The following is a 13,749-nucleotide window of genomic DNA, read 5'->3' as shown; positions in this document are numbered from 1 at the left end:
GAAACTCTTCTCCATGGCTTGTAGTTCAACCCTCTGGGGCTTGTCCAATGTTCATCCTTAGTGGGAAAAGTTGATTATAATTTGGTTTCCATGCTGTCCTTTCATGGCCAAACTCAAATAGTTGGGACATGGCTTGACAGTTAAGGTTATGAAGCTCTTTATGAATTGATCTTCACATAAATGCAGGTATTGCTGAATTGTGATGTCAGATCCATTCCTGAGCCATGCTCCTGCTTCCTCTCTTGATCCTGTTTCTATGGTTCTTTGAATTCTTAGAAATTTAAAATTACTCCTTTCCTCCCCCAATCCTTGTTCTTGCTTCCAATCTCATGCTTGCTACCAGCTTTTAAGGGTCTCTGTCCCAGGAGCAACATCCATGCAAAAAAAAGGAAATGGGTAAAGGCTCATTATGCAATTAAAGTTTTGACTCCTCTTTTTGATTAATAAAGAGTTTCCATCTCATGATCCTGATTGTTCTAAATCCACCTTGCCAGGCTTCTTTACCTGATGTTATGCTTTGGGATGGTCCAATTGCATTTGCACCTATTCATTGTTTGGGTTTTACATTTCTGGAATAATTATATCATTATTTAACAGATTTTTTTCCCATTCCTAGAAAATAATATCAGAATGCATCTGTTTTTATCAGTTTGAACTTTGGTTTTGAGATGGTGATGGCCTCAAAGGGGAAGCTTGTTAAGGCTGCAGAGGTATCAGCTTCTGGTGCTCAGTCTGTCCTAGCTATGGAAACTGCTCTTATTACTCTTGCACATCTTGCCTTGTGCAGTGAGGAGGTTGAAGTTGAGGTACATTTACTATGCTATGTATTATTAATAACGAAATTAGAGACTGAGCCACAGTGCTTAGACTAGTGACATTTTTTTGTAGAGTAGTCAAAGTTCTCTTCTTTTTTTCCCCTTTTATTAAATTTTAAGTGATCGAATTTTGATTTTATAGAAAAACCTTTCTTTGCATCCTATGTTATTATTTGTGCTATATTTTTTGCTATATAATGACTGCATTGACATGAATGATTGTTAATGGAAGTTTGTGGTGCGTACAATAATTGGAAAATGACCAACCGTAGATGTCATGCAACCTATAACAGAGGATGCAGGCTACTAAAATATCATCTTGTAAATGCTGGATCACATTCAGTTATGTAAATTTACATTAAAATGTTTGTCCATGTCATTATGAAATTTTATTTTCCCATGGTATGTTAAATACTCATGCTTGGTAATACTTGTGTATACAATGATGGTTCCTTTAAGGTGATCTTATTACTCCCTATGACCAAAGACTGTTCCCAGGCCTTATAATATAATATTGTTTCTCTAGTTGATTTAAGGGCCTTTGTACACTACATGCTGTACACTCGTTTGCCTGTGCACCTAGGCTGCAACTTGGGTAGGTCGGGTCTGGTTAAGGGAAAACTCTATCCCAACCGAACCTCTAAATCCTTCAATCCTAACCCAATCCAACCTGGGCTCAGGTTGGGATTTCTCCGATCCAACCCAACCCAGGCAAATTTTGGTTGGATCAGGTTACTTGAGTTGGTTCTGGTCGGTTGGGCTGATAGGAAATACTCGAACATTTTTGTTGGATTATTGCTTGTTGAATTGAGGCATGGATCAGTCATAAATTTCAATGATGCTCTTGCACATAATTTAACGAGAATAATAAAAAAATAATTATATAAACATATAAGGATCTATATGAAAATATAAATATGATTTGGTTTTTTTCAATTTATATGTTGGGTTTGTTCATGTTAAGTCGGGTTGGGTTGGGTCTGGGTTGGGTTGAAGGTCAACCTAACCCAATTTCACTTGAGGGGTGGGGTTGGGGTTTTTGATCCCAAGCCCAACCCAAATTTATAAAACCTCAACCCAACTCCTTCCCAACAAGTGGATTAGGCCGGCGGGTTCAAGTTGAGCTCCACCAAGTTGCACACGTATGTCGGTATGTGCATATGTGTTCTTTTTTTTTTTTTGATTCAATGTATTGCATGTCTCCAGCATGTTCTCTCTCTTACTCTCATGCCAGAAGTATTCCCTTTTTTTCCCTTATCCCCTCCATGTTTTCATTACTAAATGAAGTTGTGAATTTTGTTCTCATTTCTGAATTGTGAATTGAAATTGCAGGCAGTCTTCATGATATGTGTGGTTGCAGCTACCGAGCCCGGTCAAAGGTACTGATGGTCGGTAACCTCCTTGTGCTGGCCTATTGTTAAATCTCACATTTGCTCTAAAGTTATTCTCTTTCTGGTATTGTCTTTTCTGCAGGGAATTGGCATATGCTTTATTTGATACTGTGTCAAGAAAACTCCAATATGCATCCAGGAGTAAGGTAAATTGTTTATCCCCTAGATCATTTAGATTGTCTATCTTTCTTCCATTTAGCAAAAGAAATGAAGTTATTATGGAGGAAGTTGAGCCTGAAAGATTGAGAAAGACTGGTGAGATGGTAGTTTAGAACCTTGGACGGGGAAAGACTCTTGTTTATCCTAACAAGAAATGGCCTTCTAAAGCATCTATTTTTGAAAGACCCCATTTTTCTGGCCTTTACTGATGTTGTATTACTAATTTCCCTTGAATAATTGGCATAATGCTGGAGCAGTGAACACACTCTCTTTGTTAATTACTCATCTAAATAGTTATATTATCATGGAGTGCATTAAATTATATGGAATGACAAGTGGTAACTTATTGCTCGTGCCTTGTATTGAACCTTTCTGCAGTATCTTGAGCAACTCATGGGATCGATTCTTTGTCGTTGGGTAGCTTGTGAAGTAAGTTTAGTGGCACTAGTTGAGGTAATGGCATATACATCTTGCTTTATTCATCATTGTGGTCAATATTTAATTAATATGTTTGTTTATTTTCTACTCAAAGATTCTGATTGCTTTTATGAGGATGGTAACTTTGATGTTTATAGAAGATATACAGCAGTTGATTGGGAACCAAAGAAAAATTTAATAGGAGTAACATAATATGGTTATCTGACTTGTTAATTCTTGGGGGTCTGCCTTTGGATGAGTCTATGAATGTTTTCTATATACATGGATGTACTGTTCATGGTTGAATAATTATTTTATTGATGATTTTTATATTGTTTTAGAGGTTGGCATACTATATTAATTTTGAATATTAGGATATTGCCGTTAATAATTTGTTCATTTTGTATTGATACTACGATGGGCCCACATTTTATTTATTCTTGATTTAATTGTAGTTTTTTTTAACATATCTTTTGCTTGAGTCTAGATTTCAAAGTATTCGTAGCATAGTCAGGCATAGCTTCCCTCAATACTTTTACAGGATAATTTCCTTATAGTTTAATTTCTTGTGTTCTTGAACTTTGTGATGTTTCAGGTACAAGATCTCTTTCTTCGTAAATCAGATGTTAAATGCTTTATGCAATATTGCTGCCCTTGGCTCCTTGCACCTCTAATTCTACGAGAAGATATCACAAATCTTAATTGGGTATCCAAGGTAAATTTGTCTGTACTTACCTTTATAAAATAGAGTTATATCCTTCGTGTGCTGCTTGAGATCAGCACATGATGGGAAGGAACAAAAGGTCTCTCCTGTTCAAAAGATATTGTATTTCACAATTGGGGAATACAAATGTTGCTTCTTCTGCAGTTTTGATTTCCTATAGTTAATGGACTAATATACCTTTTCTGAAGACATTGTGTCATGCAAAATGTGGATCTGAGCATATGATATGACTGTTTCTGTTTACATGCCCTTATGCACAGGGATTATTGTTCCACAATATAGAGCCCAATCTGTTGTGTAGCTCTATGCTTTTTCCACTTTCCACCCTTGTTCTTTCTGCCACTTTGAACCAAAAGGAATCTTTAATCTTTGCTCTTTCCGCCCTTGTTCTTTCTACCACTTTGAACCAAGAGGAATCTTAATCTAATTGATGCATCTTATTGCTTTAAAATGATACAAATCATAAAATTAATTTACGATGAAAAATTTTTACCTCAGAAAATACATCGGATTTATCTAATACATAACCCTAATATTTCTTATTATTTATTTATTTATATATTTTTAATATTTTTAAATTTAAAAATATGTTTAAATATCATAAATTTTAAAAAAATATGATTTCTATCTCAGAAATTACTTCTGAATTATGTAATACGTACTACTAATTTTTCATATTTTTGGCATTATATATATTTTTAATTATTTTTTGATTTAAAAATAATTTTTAAATATTAATATTTTAAAAATATAATTTTATCTCAGATCAATGTAGAACCTAATAATGGATGTTACATATATTTTTCTAAGCCCTCGGGCATATATCAAAGGCTATTTATTTCTCAATTTTTTTTTTTTAAATTTAGGCTTTGGCCGTTGTGCGCATGATCGCATCAAAATTTGAATGAATGTACACCAAATTTTTATAGAGAGTAGCTTGCATGCCCCTAAATACGTTTCTGCTTTTACATTTTGTTTTTTTATTTTTTAATCCAAAAATATATTTATAATTTTTAAAAATTATATATAATTCAAAAATTAAAAATTTTTATGCCAATATGTAGATCATCCATAGATCTACAACATAGAAAAACTAAAGCCCAAATCAAAAATTTTGGCATGATCTTTTCTTTTTTTGCCATTTTTGAGTTATTTTTTCAAACCTCCTCCCAAAAATAAAGAGAATGGGGTAGGAGAGAGGAAGTATACCTTATTTAGCCTTAGATTTTCTTTCTGATAGCCTGAATCGGTGTTATTTCTAGAGTATTTGGAAAGAAGCGGTCGAGATAGCGAAATAGCTTTCCAAATGCTGTTGGAAAAGCCTTTGGCCTTCCTAACAGACACCTGATGCTTTGCAGCCTATAGTGTCAACCCCGTTTGGAACCGGGTTGACTCTATGTGAAACGGCCCGCTCGCACCAAGTCTGCATCGAACCGACTGGTTCCGACCGGTTTGGGCACTTATCCGCCAGTTCCAGTCGGTAAGAGACCGGTTCCGGCCGGTTTTGTACCTGTTGAACCAAAAGTAATGGGCAAAGCGACCCGATGTCGCACCGGATCGGTTCGGCACTGCCCGAACCGGGCGGTTCGACAGTCCTTGCTTGGACCCATTATTGTTTAGTTTGGCAGGGATTGTTTGACGTTTTGAGAAAAAAATGTTTCATTCCTTTGAGCTTTCAATTCCTGATAGTGTGGTTTTGGTGGCTCATTGTGTTAATTTTTTATCTAAGTGGCTTTTCTAGTTTGGTTTTACTTTATTAATGACATGGATTTTTCTTCTCTTCCCCCACTTAGAATTTTGCTGGTTTTCCATGCCGTTTTTTCTCTTTCCCTCCGTGTCACTCCATGATATTTGATTGTAAAGTTTGTTTGGAAAGGGGAACCCCAACTTTCCCCTTTAATCTTATTGTCGTATTCCTTTAGGAAAAAGAGTGATGTCTTCATGTCTATCAACTTCTGGTAAGGTTTTAAATCCCATTACTCAAACCCATATCAGTCTAGCACTGAGTTGAGATGGTACCCAGACATTATCATCCAAACACTTGGGATGATTGGATATAATTCATATCAAAAAAGGCATATTAAATTATTAAAATACTATGCATCAAATTTATAAATCATGAACTATTCGATTTAGAAAATATTTTATAATTTGCCGATAAATCTAGAAAAAGAGTTACATTACTTACCTTACAAGTGAAACCAACCGACAGATTCAATTAACTCCAAAAATTTTTCTTAGAGCCTAATGTTCAAAAATTATATTTTCATCGGAATCTAATCATGATTATTTTAAGAATAAAAATTCTAAGTCCCAACACTCTCATAGGGCTGCCAAGAGGTAGCACCCGACGTCCTGGTCAGGTCGATCTAGGTGATTTCATCTGATTATGGTTGAACTAGGGTGCAGATGGTTCGACATAAATTGGTTGTGACAAAATCTAACAGTGTCCGACAAGAGCCAAGGTGGTACTTGCATGCCGTCCAATGACCATAAATCAAGACCTCCTTTACTAGAATTGATCCAAAATTATATTGTAGAGCTCTTTGTTGGATCCAACAACCCTATAGAGAAACCTTGTAGAGAGAAAAACAAGAGAGAAATAAGAGAGGAAAATAAGAGAGAGAAGCCAGAGAAAGAAAGAACAAAAGAAGAGAAGAGAGAGAAGCAAGTCTCTCTCCTCTCTCCTTATTCTTTTTCCTTATTCTTTTTTTCTTTTTTTTCTCTTGGCTTCTTGGCGAAATAGGGGACTCATGCTCATCCCTTTTTTTTGATACAACAATGACTGACACTGATTGTGCATGTGTACAGCCAATAAAGTTAGAAAAAAGAAGTTGACGAAGAGGCAACAGAACATATTCGTGATTCTTCCAAAGGATCCCTTCCGAGTGTTGTGCAGCAAAAAAGGTGACCCAGGCAGCAGTACTATTTGCCTCCCGGTAGGAGGGACCTCACAACTAGCATTGGTTGTGGCCAGTGATGGTGCTGGCCATGCCGGCATCGCCGGAGATCCTATAACTAGCAATTGGCGTCCGACGACGGAAAGAAAGAAAACAGAGGATTGGCTTAAGAAAAATGGAGCTTCTGTCGGGCTCAACCCATGCGTCGACAATCAAGGCTCTGGTGAAAACCATGAGCCGATGTAGGAGGCTGGTCAAAAATTCTGGCGAAATTGCTAGCGGCGGAAAAGGCCGGAGAAAAAGAGAAACAAAGTTGGGAATCAGTTCTAAAAATAGGGGAGTGGCTTACCATTCGAAATTTGGCGATCCCATGATGAGATATGGCCCAATAATAGTGGCTTAGTGAAGGGTGAGGTTGGTGGCATCAATCCTTACTTCGGCGACGCTCCGGTGATGCCGGCCGGCCAAGAAAAATCCGCAAAACAGGGATGGTGCCATGCGGAAGAAAAAAAAAGAAGGGGACTACCGGCGACGTGTTTGATGGTGATGACCTTGAAGGGGAGGAGAGGACTTTAAATAGAGTGTGAGGAGATGCTAGGAATCTGCCTTGGCGTCAGATTTCCCTCCGACGAAGATGGGAGGAAGGAGACTCTCCCATTGGGAGTCTTCTTTCTTCATTGCACATGCCGAGCACGTACGGCTTCTATTTTTTTTTCTATTCTAGGCCATTTCTTATATATAGGCCGATCAAGTGGACCAGGCCCAGCTAATCTAGGCTGGGGTTGTCACACTACTTATCAATCATATACCAGAGGTGTTAGTTTTGGAAAATTGTAAACCTATTTATTAATATTTTCTACAATCTAATCAATTATCTGAATAAATTTTTTGAATTAATAGGAATAATTCTAATAATTTTTGAAATGCATATTTACTGCATCAGAGAACAACCTTGCTCCATCTTTTTAAATATTTATTTTTTATTATCTTAAGTTAGTTTATTCAAAAATAAATTTTAAAAATTGAGAGAAATTATGAAAATTAAAATTGTTTGGCGGTTTTCGTACTATATATTTTTTTCTATCCTGTACAATGGTGTTTCTATCAGGTTGGTCTTTAATTTATGCCAATTTTGGGTGTAGATTTGGGTGCTCTAAAACACACCCAAAGTTGATCCACATCAAGCAATAATATGGTATACTTATAGAGCAAACATACTGTCATTTTCCTCCAATATGATTATTATTTTCAATAATTATTTTATTCGAACATGATTATAATTTTATAAGAAATTATTAATGCATCCAATAAAAAGATATGGTGTTCTAGGTTGATCGCACTTACAATGTACCAAAATTTCATGGTAAATAGAAATAATTTGGTATAGTTTTCCCTTATTCTCTTGATTTTTGACCAAATATGAGGCAAGGAGGAAAAAGATGGGGAAGTGATTACTGGATTATTACTCAGATTTGGCAGATCTAAGCCCCTTATACCCTCTTATTTCTCTCTTTTTCCTTTCTTGCATGTGAACAAAGGCAGAGCAGGGCGTAAGGCTATTTTCATTTCCTTTGCTCCCCAAGGTCCCAGCTGGTAATGGTGGCTAATGGTTGGTCCTGGTCCGTAGTTTGTACCGGCTGATACAGATCATTACGAACTGGGACACCTGGTATGAGAGGTCATAGGGTCCCGGACCTTTCCCAGGACTTGGTTCCTTAAGGGTCGTATCTGGAAAAGCTAGGACTGATTGGGGTGAACTGTGTCCTGAATCCTTGACTTTTAGTCTTCTAAGACAGCTGCAGCCTCCACTCTCTTTCTTGTGGCCTTCTAATTTTTTTTTGTTATCTTGAGCAACAAAATATTCTGGTAGGACGGTTAAATTTTTCTGTGTCTTTCCTTCTCAGTCCCGCTCCATGTGATTTTCATATCTTGTATGTTCTATTGAATTTGTATTGTTTTATTTTTTTGACCTGCAGGTTTCTTGTCGGCCTCTGCCTGATATTGTGAAGGAATACTTTGTGCCAATTTTTGCAGTATGCATGGCAGTGCATTGCAGTGGAAAACCAGACAAGGAGTTGGGAAGAATGGCACTTTGCAAATCAGTTTTGCATATTGCCCAAATTTCTGAGCTTGAGCGAGATGACCTTATAAAGAAACATATGGTATTGGAAAAACTACTTTGTCCATATCTCAATAGTATATTGTGTTGTGCAGTGTATAGATTTTCAAGGTCATGTATAGTTTACTGTCTTTTCCAATGCACTCAGTTTCCAATATACAGCGACCTAGTACGGTATTAATTATCTTAGGTGGGAGAGAGTTTTGTTGTTTACTATATTGCTGGTTTGATACTGTGATGTAAGGGGTTTTTCTGTCATGTTATTTTTGTGCTCTAAAAGCTACTTTCATGCTTAAGGACTGGAGATTAGTATCTCAAACTTGTATTTTCAATGCCTCAATTGCACTTGTAGCATCATAACTTAAAGATTGATCTATCAGAGGAAGGGCATACGGTATATTGCATTCGAAATCCAGTTTGTTAATATTTATCCATTGGCTTATACATATTATGATGTGGTAAATGAAAGCATACAGGACTGAACCATGCTAGTTCTCATCATAACAAATTCAGTGCATAAAGCAACTTTTTTTTTTGTAAATTAAGGATGTTTAGATTGCAAATGGCATATCTGCAAGACTCTTGCAAAATCACCTCAAATAATTGTTTGTGTTTTTTTGTGGGAAAGGTGGCATATAGGTAACATGTTGATAGTTTGTTTTTTTAATTAATCTTATTTGCCAATTTTCTTAATTTTGTAGGTGTCAATTGTCAGCTGCCTTTTGTCGCTCAGTTGTTCTTTCACTGACCCAGACATGCCACTTTTTACCAAGGAGACTGTGGTCGTTTTAGTGCAAACTGTTGTTGATGGTTTTTTGGAAATGTATGAGCTTTTCCTTGTTTTATCAATTTTTTAAACCTAGTTTATATTATAAGAATTATTAATTTTTCTTTTGTTGGACATTTTTCAGGGATGAACATCCTACAAATATTGGTATCATTGATAAAATTAATATTTTCCGCTCTGATAGGGTTTTTAAGGTAATATGCTGCCCTCGTGTTGGATGTTCTAAGTCCCAGTCTTCTATTGTCAACTTGTCAAGTAAATTTTATCTGGCTTTGAACATGCTATGATTAATTTTTCTCATATGTGCAGTTTTTAGTGGAGATACATTACCAGATTACAGCTGCTGTTCATCCACGACATAAGTGTCATCGCCTCTCTTCAATTGAGGTTCTTATCCATATAATTGGGCATAGAGCTGCTGTTTCTAGCACTTCTTGGTAGATCTCTCTCTCTCTCTCTCTCTCTCTCTCTTGCTTTAAGAATTATGTGTAATTTGTAAGTTAAGAAGAATTTTGAAAACTTCTTTAGTGTGTCAGGAAATCAATTTGCTTGAATCCTACATTAGGTGATTATGATTTTTGTGTGGAAGAGTCTAAAAGGTAGAAAAAACTGAAGAAAATATAGAAGTTTGTGTTTAACATAATACGGAAAGAAAGCGATAGTGAATTATTCCTATCTATTCAAAAGTGTGCTTTTTCATAAATATTTGAGTTACTGTGGTGCAAAATGCCATTTGTCACCCTTTCTTTGAACTTAATGAGCTTAGGTTTGATATGCTGGTTGGAGGATTTGTGTGGATGGAAATTATTGGTCCCAGCATTCTAACAAGTGACTTGATGCTTTAGTCATGTTTGTTGAAGCATAGTCATTAGTTTAATCAATGATAATGTTAATTTTTTGTGTATAAACATTTAAATTTTTTTCTCTTCTCAATTTTTATGCTGATTTATTGTGTGATTTGGTTAGTAACTTAGTATGGTTGTTTTAACATTTCTGCTGTAATTAGATACTCTTGAATTCCCAATTTGGCTAGAAAAGGAAACAGAAATGATATGTATCTAATAATATCAATTTGGCATTATTGCAAGATGTGTCTAGTAATGCAAACTTAAGATCTGATACTTAGTTAATAAAAAAAGTTCATAGACTTTGCCAAAAAGAAAAAGTTTCAAGAACTTGTGACATAATGCTAGAAGTCGTAACTGGTAGTTATTAAGGAAGAATGATAATAATTTTGACACTTTATGCTGCAAACAAATCTGAATTGCTCCAAATGCATCCTTCATATGGACCACCACAGTATTTCATGAGTGTCTTTATTTGTATTATGAATGTATCGTTCTTGTTTCCTTCCTGGTTCTCAAAATTTTGTCTCCACCATGCTTGCATTTTACTTCATAACTTCACATTAATAAATTTATCTGTTAATGACATGTTAATGGGCTTGTTGCAGCTATATTTTCAATATAATGGGGCAGTATATCGGGAATCAACCTTTACAAAAGCAGTGTTGTGCTATACTATCTACATTGCTCGAAGCATTTAAAGTCGACCCTTCCAAAGAAGTTGTCAGTGTGCTAGGTGAACAACTTCAGGTGATCATCTGCGTTATTTAGTTATTTTTTCTTGTTATTTTTTATTTCGCTAACATTCTTGCCTTTTGGCCTTTTTTCTGTTATGAACATGCGCAGTTTTTGGTTTCAAAATTGGTTGCTTGTTGTATTCCTGCTGAAAACAAGAGAGAACCAACTTGTGTTCATTCATCAGGAGTCTTATCTTTGCTTCATCAGCTTACTGTGGATGCTGACCCATCACTTTATGATTATATAAAAGTATGACTTCATTATGTTTGTTATAGGAGATTATTGTGGTTCAATTTACTTATTAATGCTGTTTAATTAGATCAATGTTGAATTTGTTATATTTTTCTTTGGGGGTTTTGTTCTTGATTTTATGTAGAAGTGGTCATCTGTTTCTGATTTTGCTGCTGTTGCAGGAGTTGGAACCATTCCCTGACCTTGATTGCTTGGAGAGAATTCGGATGTTCCATGATGGCCTCTGCAATGTCTACTCTCCAAGGGATCAATTCCTAAAGGCAAATTTGTCGCTGCCCCCTCTTTATTTCTGTTGCATGTCTTATTTATCTCAACATTGACAGACTTGTAATAAATAGTTTGGCAGGAGAGCTTGTTACCTTCCACAAGGATTACTGATGTGCAGGTAGCCTATATTTTCCACTTCTATGTATTTTGTGCCTCGACCTTGTAAATTTATTAGTTATTTTAAGCTACTGGATTCCTGATTTTGTCCCTTGTTTTTCAGTCTTCGGCATCTGCACAAGAAGTTAGTCCTCGGAGAAATCATCCAGAAAGAAACAAATGCTCCAGATGAATCAGGAAAGAGTAACTGCTGGAATAGTGATCCTGATGTTGTTTCTGCTGTCTGGACTCTTGTTGGTTTGTATGGCTCCAATGAAGCAAATGATATGAGTGTTCTGGTGGCTGATTTCATATCTAGGGTCTGTCCTTAACTAGTCATCTTCTGACTTCTTTGTGTTGTAATGTCCTAATTTCTCGTTCATTGCATATTTTCTATCTAAACTTTTTTCATTTTCTATTATCATGAACATAGATTGGAATTGGGGACCCTTATCGGGTTGTCTTTCATCTGCCAAAAGATTCTTGTCAAAAGCTTCCTTTCAAGTCGTGGAGATGGGAATCTAGTTTCTGTACCAGTACTGTATTTTCAGATGGGCTGTTGATTGATCTTCTAAGACTTTTGAAAAAGTACCTATTAGATGATCATGTGAAGATAGTTGACATGACTTCACGGACACTGCAGGTAAGTTCCTGGGAATGGATATCCACTGGTCAAATGGTGAGGATACCCTTTTTTTCATGGCTGGCTGGCTAGATGCTGAAATGAGTCTAGGACTCTAGTACCATTCGTCTAAGGCCTATTTACAACCAGCCCACTCTATATTAAACCAAAAACAGTTATTCCAATTTTTAGTTGTAAATTGTAACCAAAGAAATTCTTCTAAATATAAAAAAGTGTATTCAATAAACTTTTTATGGACCAAACAACACTGAAAGCTTCTCTAATCATGCTGAACACAATCAATCTTGCTCATGATATTAGATGTACTTGTAATACGATGCCTGAAGTAGCAGTTAGGAAGTTTGGCTATTCTTTGATTTTTCTCCGTCTGTGTACTGTTTGAAACAAGATTGATGGATTAGCATAGTCAAGTTTTCTTGTTTAATCTGATGGACATAAACAGGGGATTCTTTCAACTGAAAAGGGTCAAGGTGTGCTGCTGTCCCTCGATTCTTATGAGAGGTCTCTAATTGCGGTAAATTTTGCAACTTTGCAAGATAGATTTTTTATGCATTGATAGATCTCATTGCATCTGGTAATCATGGTTTTTGGTTTACTGTGCATATTTATCTGCTGAATTATATGAGCATTCCTATTTCATGTTCATGCTTATATATGCTTCTTTTTATTCGTTTGCAGGTTCACTCGAAGGGTGTTAACTTGGACCTCGTGGAAAAGTTACTTTTAGATTCTGAAAATAATTATGGTGGTAATTTTGCATTTTAAATTCTCTGTCATCTTCTATTTTTCACTTAATACTGTGCATTCTCTGAACTTTGGTTGATTTTTGCTTTAACAGTGTTCAGGTCAAGGTTTTAAATACCAGTGGGACAGCAGGGTATCCCATTGTCCTGATTGTTGAGACTGTCTCCTGATTGGGATGGGATGAGATATCACCATCTCAAGCATGGTATGCCATACCGTACCTAACCGAGGAGTGCAGGGCATACTGTACCATACCACTTCAGTATCGGTACATGGTATGGGAGGCATACCGATGTAGTGACAAGGGTGGCTCCGGTACTGAGATGGCGTACCTTGATCCCAAGTGTGGGGTGGCCCTATCCCATGGTATTTAAAGCCTTGATTTAGGTAATTGGTTCATTCAAATTTGTTTATTTGATTTTGATTATCTAAAACAGAAGCCATTTCTTTGGAGGATCCTTCCCTATGGCAAACTGAGGGTAAAACATACGAGCAGTGGATCTGCTCACTTGTGCACTCACTAATTAGTCATTGTGATGATATCATCCTAAGGTATCTCTTTGCTATGCAGAGTTGCTGCTGTATATTCAAATGCTTATACATGTTAGGTCGATTATCTTGTCAGTATTACTATATTGATGCATTATATTGTTCTAAATTCCATTGTAGATTGTGTCAAAATATAGTTTTGTTGAAAGCTGAGATAGCTGAACTTTTGCTTGCAAATGTCTTGGTGAGCATAGCAGGAAAGGTTGATTCAAATCCTGTCCTTTGCCAGTTAATCTCAGCAAAGGTTAACATTTTTACCTGTAGTAATGATTTGTTAGCAAAATGATTGTAGTAAGTTGTTCC

The 13,749-nt window shown here is 36.2% G+C and overlaps 1 protein-coding gene across 9 annotated transcripts in view; it reads left to right on the top strand.

The window, feature by feature from the left end:
* ATM (Serine/Threonine-kinase ATM-like protein) overlaps positions 1-13,749 on the top strand; it is an 84,153-nt gene that overhangs the window by 40,164 nt on the left and 30,240 nt on the right. For all 9 annotated transcript variants that reach the window (XR_015967572.2, XR_015967573.2, XR_015967574.2 and 6 more), the window contains exons 26-44: positions 650-806; positions 2,148-2,194; positions 2,289-2,352; positions 2,744-2,818; positions 3,378-3,497; positions 8,383-8,568; positions 9,227-9,348; positions 9,437-9,506; positions 9,622-9,749; positions 10,766-10,907; positions 11,004-11,144; positions 11,309-11,407; positions 11,486-11,532; positions 11,635-11,830; positions 11,944-12,153; positions 12,596-12,667; positions 12,832-12,901; positions 13,335-13,449; positions 13,567-13,690. Coding sequence is in view for 6 of the 9 variants with exons in the window: in XM_088701880.2 (XP_088558006.1) it covers positions 650-806; positions 2,148-2,194; positions 2,289-2,352; positions 2,744-2,818; positions 3,378-3,497; positions 8,383-8,568; positions 9,227-9,348; positions 9,437-9,506; positions 9,622-9,749; positions 10,766-10,907; positions 11,004-11,144; positions 11,309-11,407; positions 11,486-11,532; positions 11,635-11,830; positions 11,944-12,153; positions 12,596-12,667; positions 12,832-12,901; positions 13,335-13,449; positions 13,567-13,690 (2,185 nt within the window). In the remaining 3 variants the exon portion in view is untranslated. The remainder of the gene's footprint in view (positions 1-649; positions 807-2,147; positions 2,195-2,288; positions 2,353-2,743; positions 2,819-3,377; positions 3,498-8,382; positions 8,569-9,226; positions 9,349-9,436; positions 9,507-9,621; positions 9,750-10,765; positions 10,908-11,003; positions 11,145-11,308; positions 11,408-11,485; positions 11,533-11,634; positions 11,831-11,943; positions 12,154-12,595; positions 12,668-12,831; positions 12,902-13,334; positions 13,450-13,566; positions 13,691-13,749) is intronic.

The sequence above is a fragment of the Phoenix dactylifera genome, chromosome 7 (genome assembly GCF_051530095.1).
Source record: "Phoenix dactylifera cultivar Ajwa chromosome 7, Ajwa_hap1_PhDact_Kaust_v1.1, whole genome shotgun sequence".
Classification (NCBI taxonomy): domain Eukaryota; kingdom Viridiplantae; phylum Streptophyta; class Magnoliopsida; order Arecales; family Arecaceae; genus Phoenix; species Phoenix dactylifera.
Note: the sequence above shows the minus strand (reverse complement) of the source record. Positions and strands in the feature narration are given on the sequence as shown.